Raw genomic sequence first — 11,469 nt, 5'->3', positions numbered from 1 at the left:
GGCTGCCGTCACCACCGCTGGCAGCTCGAACTCAGCACCACATCCACATGGGATGATGGAATGGAATTGGATCGAACCACTCTTTGACCAGACGATAAGCACCTGAGCCCAGACCATGTCGTGCTCAGCCATCTCTCTCTAGTCTCTACCTGCATTGATGCCAGCCATGAACATTCTTACCTAGGACTGCTACTTGCCTAGTACTTCAGCGTCGCCATCGCCAGTACAACAGCATCCGATCGCCGGCTGATCCGTTTTCTCACTCTCCCGGAACGCCTCCCCGCGTCAGCGGATCACCAGATTCTGCCGTGCACCAACATCTCATTCGCGGTCCAGGAAACACCACAGCGGAGGCAAGGCATATCATGCGTGATCCTTGTCCTTGCACAAGGGACAAGATGCAAGCACATGTTTGAAACCATGTAGGAAATGGAGCATCAAGAGTGGTTGCAAATGAATTTTAACAGTTACTCGAGTGCAGTGTTCACATCACAGACCGACAACCAGAAATCACGGGAGATGGAAGTCAAGAAGAACAAAAATCAATGTGATTCACGCTTGAAATGAACTGCGAAGAGCATCAATACACGCTGGAGCAGACGCAGGCGCCTCAGCTCGTGGTATCCTCCTGGTGGAGGGAAATGATCGACCAAGTGTGCGCTGACAGAGATACAAGAGGGATACACCGTCGCCGGGGGAGACGACGCCCCTCCGGCGACCAACACCACGCCACGGACTGAAACACCACCCACACTCACCGGACAAACGCTGCTGCTGCAGCATCGTCTTGTCTTCCACCTCGAATTAGAACAACACGAACGGAGAAATGACCCCCACACCTAACAGAACGGACACCAGGCACAAGTGGAAATGTTAGCTCGCTCGCTCCGGCCCGGCCTCGCTCACACGAAGCCCACCTCGGCGAACTGCGGGCGCGGCTTGGCCGTGGTGGGGCCGGGCCGCGGGACCGGCGCCATGCCGTCCGGGAGCGGGTTCTTGCGCGGCCGGCCGCGCGGGCGCGGGATCTTGGGCGGCGCGTCTGGGTCCCGCGGCTTGGGCGGGCGGCCCCGCCGGCGGGGCGCGGTGGCGACAGCGACGACGGCTAGTCCGTCGCTAGGAGGGGCGCCGATGGCGGCGGGAGGCCCCCCGGGGTAGTAGCCTGGCGGGCGCACCTTCGGGGGCCGGCCGCGGCCGCGCTTGGCGGGAGGCGGGGGCGGCAGCGGCAGCGGCAGCGGCGCGTCGTCAGAGGATTCGTCGTCGTCCTCCTCCTCCCCCTCCGGCTCCATGTCGTCCTCCTCGACGGGGGACCTCGAGGGCGGCGGTGGAGGGGGGAGCGCGTACTTGCCCCCGGCGACGGCGACGAGCTCGGCGGCGGCGGACATGCGGGAGAGGTGCGCGGCGACGAGCGCGGGGTGGGACGGCGGGAGGTCGACGCCGGCGCCGCGGGCCGCCTCGATGCGGCGCGCGATGGCGGCCTGGCTGGAGCCGTTGGGCTCCCGGAGCGACGCGATGGCCTCCACGATCATCTGCACCCACCACAAGGAGCCAAAGAAGTCAATTTTCCCAGATCGGTCGGGGGGCGGGCCGCAGATCTGGGGAAAGAACCAGGCGGCAGCGGCGGCTAGGGTTTAGAGGGGGCTTGCCTCGGGGTAGGAGGGGAGGACGGCGAGGTCGGAGGCCGCGCGGGGCGACGACTGGTCGCCGCTGGAGGTGGCCATGCCTGCCTGCGTCGCCCGCTGGCTGGCCTGGCTCGGCTGTCTCTCTCGCGAGCGCAGGCAGAGCAGCGACTGTGCGCGTGTGGGAGTGAGCGAGGGGTTGATTTGGGGTTGGGGGGGTGGTGGGGGGTGGGAATTGGGGGCGCAGCGCACGCGGATCTGGGTGAGGCGCTGCGGGGCGGAAATGGAACGCAAGTACGGTTCAGACGAGGAATCTGTCGGGTGGTACCGGGCGGCCGTGGTCGCGACCGGCTTCCCTTCCCTTCCCTTTCCACTCGCGCATCCCCACTACCCACGACCCGCCACGCCCACACCGGTGGTGGGCACTGCAGCCCGGCCGTTCCACAGTTTTTTTAAAAGGGTGCGGCTACATCTAGTCGACCGATAAAAAGAAAGAAAATTGCATGGATTTCTATTTAAAATCTCACAAATATAGCATCGAGACTTGGTTAGATCTCAGTCAAACTGCGATCTAGCAATCTTTTCTTTTAATAAATCATAAGCTTTATTCGTTACATATAATGAATACGTCGTTTACGAGTTTACGAGGAATGTTACAATTTCACTTAAGGGCTCCTCAAACCAACAAGAAGTCAAGAAAATCTAGCTAATCTAGCGAGTGGAAACGATCTTTGCTAGGTCGTCGGCTGTTTGGTTCTTAGCGTGAGGGATGTGATGAAGCTCTAAGCCCTCGAACTTCTTTTTCAACTTTCTCACCGCGTTGCAATATCCCGTCATGGCAGGGCTTCTAATGTCCCATTCCTTCATCACTTGGTTCACCACGAGATTCGAGTCACCGTAGATCATCAGGCGACAGACGTCGAGTGAGATGGCCATGCGTAATCCATAGAGGAGTGCTTCGTACCCGGCCTCGTGGTTGGAGGAATCGAAGTGTATCTGCAGAACGTAGCTGAGCCGATCGCCCTTTGGAGATACCAAGACTCCCCCAGCACTTGAACCATTCAGCGTCTTGGAACCATCAAAGAACATGGTCTAGTGTTCCGGGTGACTCTGAGTCGGCTGTTGTTGCTTGATACGTCTCCGTCGTATCTATAATTGTTGATTGTTTCATGCCAAAATTATACTGTGTTCATGGTGATTTATATCCTACTCATGCTTTCACTCAATGTTGGTTAATCTCAATGCATGTTTATGACTGTTGTGGCTCCCTAGTTGGTCGCTTCCCAGTCTTTTGCTAGCCTTCACTTGTACTAAGCGGGAATACTGCTTGTGCATCCACTTCCCTAAACCCAAAGTTGTTCCATATGAGTCCATCATACCTACCTATATGCGGTATTTACCTGCCGCTCCAAGTAAATTTGCATGTGCCAAACTCTAAACCTTCAAATTATAATCTATTTTGTATGCCCGAATCGCTCATGTAGCGACTGGGGGCTGTCAGTATCTTCCATGCTAGGTGGGTTATTCTCACGATGAGTGGACTCCGCTCATCATTCACGAGAAAGTGGCTGGTAATTGGGATGCCCAGTTCCATGCTCAAATCAAATCAAAATAATATCAAACAAAACTCCCCCATGATTGTTGTTAGTTGAACAGTACCCGTTGTTTTGGACCAGTCGTGGAATGTGCTTGTTGGTGGAGGGGGAGTATAAACTTTACCATTCTGTTTGGGAACCGCCTATAATGTATCTAGTATGAAAGATACTGAGAACTCTTGGTTGTTATGTTGATAATGAAAGCATACCGCTCAAAATATTATTTATCTCTATTTCAAAAGCTCGAGCTCTGGCACCTCTGCAAATCCCTGCTTCCCTCTACGAAGGGCCTATCTATTTACTTTTACTGTTGAGTCATCATCCTCTTATAAAAAGCACCAGGTAGAGAGCACCACTGTCATTTGTATGCTTTGTTATTAATTGATATTGAGTATGACTGTGACTGGATCTCTTTTACCATGAATTACAATGTCTAGCCAGTCATTGATCTTCAGGGGTGCTCTGCATTTATGTTTTGCGGTCTCAGAAAGGGCTAGCGAGATACCATTCTGTTATATCATATCATGATTGTTTTGAAAAAGTGTTGTCATCCGAGATTTATTATTATTGCTCGCTAGTTGATTATGTCATTGATATGAGTAAACGTGAGACCTAAATGTTATTGTGAATATGGTTAGTTAATAATCTTTGCTGAAAACCTGAATGCTCGCTATACATATTGTTGGGACAAACTCCGGACCAGCTCACCACTCATTTCCTCTCACTCGCTCGGACGAAGGTGGAAGAAGGAGCACACTGGATTTTTTCGGCGCACAAACGCCCCGCCGCACGAACGGCCTTACTTTACTAGGCACATACCCCCGGCTCGGCTCATACCGTCACCGTGGCTCGGCAACAAACCGGCGCAACTACAAGCAATACAAGAGGGGGTTCTTATACCCGGTGCACACACACCCAACACCCTCTAACAGCACGCACGCACTAGCTAACCCACTACATACACGCACGCACGCCGGCCAAGTCACACAAACGGCTTGATCCTTCTTTTGCTCTCCACCAACTACATGCACGCACACGTCCTATGCTTGTGCTGCTTCTCCATAACAGCCGCTTGACCCAGCAAAACAAACATGCATGTAGATACACAACGGCCCGGCCGCTGCTCATGCACGAACGCGACTCGGCGAGCTTGCCGCTCGACGCCGTCGTCAAGATCAATGCTGACACATATTTGCAACAACAAGATCAAACAGAGTTTGTAAAAGTTTTTCTTTATCACTTTCAGTTTATCAACTGAATTGCTTGAGGACAAGCAATGGGTTAAGCTTGGGGGAGTTGATACGTCTCTATCGAATCTACTTTTCCAAACTCTTTTGCCCTTGTTTTGGACTCTAATTTGCATGATTTGAATGGAACTAACCCGGACTGACGCTGTTTTCAGCAGAATTGCCTTGGTGTTATTTTTGTGCAGAAATAAAAGTTCTCGGAATGACCTGAAACTTCATGGAGATTATTTTTGGAATAAATAATGGCGAAAGAATCAACCAGAGGGGACCCACCTGTTATCCACAAGGGTGGAGGGCGCCCCCTGCCTTGTGGGTCCTCTGGACCTCCACCGAACTCAACTCCAACTCCATATATTCATGTTCGGGGAGGAAAAAATCAGAGGGAAGGATTCATCGCGTTTTACGATACAGAGCTGCCGTCACCCCCTGTTCTTCATCGGGAGGTCAGATCTGGAGTCCGTTCGGGGCTCTGGAGAGGGGAAATCGTTGCCATCATCATCACCAACCTTCCTCCATCACCAATTCATGATGCCCACTGCCGTGCGTGAGTAATTCCATCATAGGCTTGCTGGACGGTGATGGGTTGGATGAGATTTATCATGTAATCGAGTTAGTTTTGTTAGGGTTTGATCCCTAGTATCCACTATGTTCTAAGATTGATGTTGCTATGACTTTGCTATGCTTAATGCTTGTCACTAGGGCTCGAGTGCCATGATTTCAGATCTGAACCTATTATGTTTTCATGAATATATATGTGTGTTCTTGATCCTATCTTGCAAGTTGTAGACACCTATTACGAGTTATGATCCACATACCCCAAGGTGACAACAATTGGGATTATTTCCGGTGATTACAGTAGTTTGAGGAGTTCATGTATTCACTAAGTGCTAATGCTTTGGTTCGGTTCTCTATTAAAAGGAGGCCTTAATATCCCTTAGTTTCCATTAGGACCCCGCTGCCATGGGAGGGTAGGACAAAAGATGTCATGCAAGTTCTTTTCCATAAGCACGTATGACTATATACGGAATGCATGCCTACATTACATTGATGAATTGGAGCTAGTTCTGTGTCACCCTAGGTTATAACTGTTGCATGATGAATGCCATCCGACATAATTATCCATCAGTGATCCATTGCCTACGAGCTTTTCACATATTGATCTTTGCTAAGTTACTTTTCCGTTGCCACTATTAGAATTGCTACAAAACTGCTACTATTACTTTTGCACCGTTACCGTTACTTCCATACTACTTTGCTACTAAATACTTTCCTGCAGATATTAAGTCTTTCAGGTGTGTGAATTGACAACTCAGCTGCTAATACTTGACAATATTCTTTGGCTCCCCTTGTGTGGAATCAATAAATTTGGATTGAATACTCTACCCTCGAAAACTGTTGCGATCCCCTATACTTGTGGGTTATCAGGTTATCATTGCTTTGTCCACTCGGCCAAGAAATCCGCTAATGCTTGGAACTTGATTGCTTTTTTTGCTTCAAATTTGATGTCTAGGGGCAAAAGTTCAATAGCCCACTTTGCCACTCGACCAGTCGTGTCCTGGTTGTTCATGATCTTAGACAGTGGGGCATCACTGACGACTGACACTGTGTGTTCTGAAGGTAATGGACTACCTTTTTCGCAGTCAGGTAGATACCATAGACAAGCTTCTGATAATGAGGATATTTCTGCTTGGATGGAGTCAGAACTTCAGAAACATAGTAGACTAGACGTTGAACTTTGTAAGCCTTGCCCTCTTCTTCCCACTCCACGGCGAGGACGGTGCTGACAAGTTGGCATGTGGACACAATGTACAAAAGCAATGGCTCTTTGTTGTTCGGAGCAGCAAGCACCGACTGGTGGAGAGCAGGGCTTTGAGCTCAACAAACGTTGTCTAGGCTTCAGGAGTCCACTCAAAGGAATCAGACTTCATCAATCGGTACAGGGGCAGTGCCTTCTCACCGAGGCGGAAGATGAACCGACTCAGGGCTACAAGGCAACCCATAAGCTTCTGCACATCGTGAAGGCGTTCAGGACGATTCATTCGGATTATCGCACCAATCTTTTCAGGGTTGGCGTCTATCCCTCATTCAAAAAATGAGGAATCCGAGTAATTTACCCTCGGGCACCCCAAAAGTGCACTTTGCTGGATTTAGCTTGATGTCATGTCGTCGAAGGTTTGCAAAAGTATCAGTGAGGCCTGTCAGCAGGTCAGAACCTTTCTTGGGCTTGACCGCAATGTCATCCATATAAGCCTCATTATTACGACTGATTTGCTTCTGCAAAGCACTTCTGAACCATGCACATAGAGATAGCACCGGCATTCTTGAGACCGAATGGCATGGTGACATAAGAGAAGCACCCGAAAGGGGTGATAAAAGCCGTTTTATTTCAGCTGGCCCATACAGTCGGATTTGGTGGTACCCGGAGTACGCATCAAGAAAAGACAATGGCTTGCACCCCGTAGTGGAATCCACTATCTGATCTATGCAGGGGCGGGAAATGATCCTTGGGACAGACCCGATTGATGTGCTTGAAATCAATGCACATCCGGAGAGACTTGTCTTTCTTGGGAACCATGATTATGTTGGCGAGCCACTCAGAGTGGTATACTTCACAGATGAACTTGGCCGCCAGAAGCCAAGCGATCTCCTCGCCAATTTCTTTCCTTTTCTCTGTGGTCGAATGATACATCTCCGTCGTATCAACTTTTCCAAACACTTTTGCTCTTGTTTTGGACTCTAATTTGCATGATTTGAATGAAACTAACCCGGACTAGCGTTGTTTTTAGCAGAACTACCATGGTGTTGTTTTTGTGCAGAAATAAAAGTTCTCAGAATTGGACGAAACTTTTTGGAGATTTTTTTATGGAATATATAAAAAATATTGGAGCAAAGACCCACTTGAGGGGGCCATCCAGTTCCCACTGATACATCTCCAACGTATCTATAATTTTTGATTGTTCCATGTTATTATATTATCTGTTTTGGATGTTTTATATGCATTAATATGCTATTTTATATTATTTTTGGGACTAACTTATTAACCTAGAGCCCAGTGCCAGTTTCTATTTTTTCCTTGTTTTTGAGTTTTACAGAAAAGGAATATCAAACGGAGTCCAAACGAGCTGAAAATTTACGGTGATTTTTTATGGACCAGAAGAGACCCACGAAGCATCGAAGTTGGCCCAGAAGAGTCCCGAGGCAACCACAAGCCTAGGGGCGCCCCTGGCTTGTGGGCTCCTCGGGAACCCCCGTGACTTGTTTCCGACGCCAAAAATTCCTATAAATATAGAAACCTCCGAAAATAAACCTAGATCAGAAGTTCCGCCGCCGCAAGCCTGTGTAGCCACGAAAAACCAATCAAGAGCATGTTCTGGCACCCTACCGGTGGCCATCTTCATCATCCCGGCGGTCTCCATGACGAGGAGGGAGCAATTCACCCTCGGGGATGAGGGTATGTACTAGTAGCTATGTGTTTGATCTCTCTCTCTCTCTCTCTCTCTCGTGTTCTTGATTTGGCACGATCTTGATGTACCGCGAGCTTTGTTACTATAGTTGGATCATATGGTGTTTCTCCCCCTCTACCTTCTTGTGATGAATTGAGTTTTAACTTTGAGGTTTCACTATTATCGGATTGAATACTATTATGGATTTGAGAACACTTGATGTATGTCTTGCATGGGATACCCGTGGTGACAATGGGGTCTTCTATTGATTCACTTGATGTATGTTTTGGCACTCAACTCGCGGATTCGCGAGGTGACATTTTGGTAAGCTATCCATAGGGGTTGATGCACGTTTTCGTCCTTGTTTGTCCGGTAGGATCTTGGGGCACTCTTTGAGGTTCTTTGTGTTGGATTGAATATTATGAATCTGTAGTTGTTTGATGCATATCGTATAATTGACCCACGGACACTTGTGGTGACATTGGAATATCTAGTTGACATTAGGGTTGATTGGTGTGCATCATATGGTGTTATTTTACTACGAACTCTAGGGCTGTTTGTGACACTTATAGGAAGAACTCAATGGATTGATCGGAAATAATAACTTTGAGGTGGTTTCATACCCTACAAACAATTTCATCTTATGTTCTCCGTGATAGGAACTTTGGAGTGACTCTTTGTTGCACGTTGAGGGATTGCCATATGATTTAATTATTTTATCATTGTTGAGAGAACTTGCACTAGTGAAAGTATGAACCCTAGGCCTTGTTTTCAAGCATTGCAATATCGTTTTTGCTCACTTCTGTTACTAGTTACCTTGCTGTTTTTGTATTTTCAGAATACAAAAACCTATATCTACCATCCATATTACACTTGTATCACCATCTCTTTGCCGAACTAGTGCACCTATACAATTTACCATTGTATTGGGTGTGTTGGGGACACAAGAGACTCTTTGTTATTGGGTTGCAGGATTGTTTGAGAGAGACCATCTTCATCCTACGCCTAACACGGATTGATAAACCTTAGGTCATCCACTTGAGGGAAAATTGCTACTGTCCTACAAAACTTTGCGCTCGGAGGCCCAACACGAGTCTACAAGTAGAAGATTGCGTAGTAGACATCAAGCTCTTTTCTGGCGCCGTTGCCGGGGAGGTGAGTGTTAAGGAAATATGCCCTAGAGGCAATAATAAAGTTGTTATTTATATTTCCTTATATCATGATAAATGCTTATTATTCATGCTAGAATTGTATTAACCGGAAACTTAGTACATGTGTGAATACATAGACAAACAGAGTGTCCCTAGTATGCCTCTACTTGACTAGCTCGTTAATCAAAGATGGTTAAGTTTCCTAGCCATGGACATGTGTTGTCATTTGATGAATGGGATCACATCATTAGAGAATGATGTGATGGACAAGACCCATCCGTTAGCTTAGCATAGTGATCATTTAGTTTTATTGCTATTGCTTTCTTCATGACTTATACATGTTCCTCTGACTATGAGATTATGCAACTCCCGAATACCGGGGGAACACCTTGTGTGCTATCAAACGTCACAACGTAACTGGGTGATTATAAAGATGCTCTACTGGTGTCTCCGAAGGTGTTTGTTGGGTTGGCATATATCAAGATTAGGATTTGTCACTCCGTGTATCGGAGAGGTATCTCTAGGCCCTCTCGGTAATGCTCATCACTATAAGCCTTGCAAGCAATGTGACTAATGAGTTAGTTGTGGGATGATGCATTACGGAATGAGTAAAGAGACTTGCCGATAACGAGATTGAACTAGGTATGCTGATATCGACGATCGAATCTCGGGAAAGTAACATACCGATGACAAAGGGAACAACGTATGTTGTTATGCGGTTTGACCGATAAAGATCTTCGTAGAATATGTAGGAGCCAATATGAGCATCCAGGTTCCGCTATTGGTTATTGACCGGAGATGTGTATCGGTCATGTCTACATAGTTCTCGAACCCGTAGGGTCCGCACGCTTAACGTTCGATAACGATTTGTATTATGAGTTATGTGATTTGATGACCGAAGTTTATTCGGAGTCCCGGATGAGATCACGGACATGACGAGGTGTCTCGACATAAAGATTGATATATTGGAAGGTTGCATTTGGACATCGGAATGGTTCCGGGATGTTCGCGCATTTTTCCGGAGTACCGGGATGTTACCGGAACCCCCCGGGGAGTTAATGGGCCTTCATGGGCCCTAGTGGAGAGAGGAGGCAGCGGCCAGGTGGAGGCGCGCACCCCCCAAGCCCAAACCGAATTGGACTAAGGTTGGGGGGGTGCCTTTCCTTCTCCCCTCTTCTCCCTTCCCTCCTTCTCCTAGTTGGAATAGGAAAAAGGGGGGCCGAATCCTACTTGGACCGGGAGTCCAAGTAGGACTCCCCCCTTTGGCGAGCCCCCTCTAGGGCCGACCTCCTCTTCCCCCCTCCTTTATATACGTGGGAGGGGGGCACCCCAAAGGCACACGAAGTCTTCTCTTAGCCGTGTGCGGTGCCCCCCTCCACAGTTACACACCTCGGTCATATCGTCGTAGTGCTTAGGCGAAGCCCTACGCCGGTAACTTCATCATCACTGTCGCCACGCCGTAGTGCTGACGAAACTCTCCCTCGACCTCAACTAGATCAAGAGCTCGAGGGACGTCATCGAGCTGAACATGTGCTGAACGCAGAGGTGCCATACGTTCGGTGCTTGGATTGGTTGGATCACGAAGACGTTCGACTACATCAACCGCGTTACTAAACACTTCCGCTTTCGGTCTACGAGGGTACGTGGACACACTCTCCATGCTCGTTGCTATGCTTCTCCTAGATAGATCTTGCGTGATCGTAAGAATTTTTTTGAAATACTACGTTCCCCAACAGTGGCATCCGAGCCTGGTCTATGCGTAGATGTTATATGCACGAGTAGAACACAAAGAGTTATGGGCGATAATAGTCATACTGCTTACCAACAACGTCTTACTTTGATTCGGCGGTATTGTTGGATGAAGAGGCCCGGACCAACATTACATGACCGCGTTCATGAGACTGGTTCTACCGACGTGTTTCGCACACAGGTGGCTAGTGGGTGTCTGTTTCTCCAACTTTAGTTGAATCGAGTTTGACTACGCCCGGTCCTTGATGAAGGTTAAAACATCACACTTGACGAAATATCATTATGGTTTTGATGCGTAGGTAAGAACGGTTCTTGCTAGAAGCCCATAGCAGCCACGTAAAACTTGCAACAACAAAGTAGAGGACGTCTAACTTGTTTTTGCAGGGCATGTTGTGATGTGATATGGTCAAGACGTGATGAGATATAAATTGTTGTATGAGATGATCATGTTTTGTAAAAGTTATCGGCAACTGGCAGGAGCCTTATGGTTGTCGCCTTATTGTATGAAATGCAATCGCCATGTAATTGCTTTACTTTATCACTAAGCGGTAGCGATAGTCATAGAAGCAATAGTTGGCGAGACAATAACGATGCTACGATGGAGATCAAGGTGTCAAGCCGGTGAAGATGGTGATCATGACGGTGCTTTGGAGATGGAGATCAAAGGC

At 48.2% G+C, this 11,469-nt stretch overlaps 1 protein-coding gene across 1 annotated transcript; it reads right to left on the bottom strand.

Annotated features, from left to right (window-relative positions):
* Window positions 1-526: 526 nt before the first annotated feature.
* Window positions 527-2,024, bottom strand: LOC109778837 (uncharacterized). Its single transcript, XM_020337421.4, has 2 exons — window positions 1,644-2,024; window positions 527-1,526 (listed from the first exon to the last, which is right to left on the bottom strand). The coding sequence occupies exons 1-2, from the start codon at window positions 1,716-1,718 to the stop codon at window positions 903-905; spliced, it is 699 nt and encodes a 232-aa protein (XP_020193010.1). The 5' UTR covers window positions 1,719-2,024; the 3' UTR covers window positions 527-902.
* Between the last annotated feature and the right edge of the window lie 9,445 nt (window positions 2,025-11,469).

The sequence above is a fragment of the Aegilops tauschii genome, chromosome 4 (assembly GCF_002575655.3).
Source record: "Aegilops tauschii subsp. strangulata cultivar AL8/78 chromosome 4, Aet v6.0, whole genome shotgun sequence".
Lineage (NCBI taxonomy): Eukaryota > Viridiplantae > Streptophyta > Magnoliopsida > Poales > Poaceae > Aegilops > Aegilops tauschii.
The sequence above is the reverse complement of the archived record's forward strand: the minus strand, read 5'-3'. Positions and strand labels throughout refer to the sequence as shown.

Coding starts and splice junctions, on each gene's coding strand:
- LOC109778837 (XM_020337421.4), bottom strand. CDS start 1,718: ATGGCCACCTCCAGCGGCGACCAGTCGTCGCCCCGCGCGGCCTCCGAC. Junction 1,527..1,643: donor TCCTCCCCTCCTACCCCGAG/GCAAGCCCCCTC, acceptor TGGTGGGTGCAG/ATGATCGTGGAGGCCATCGC.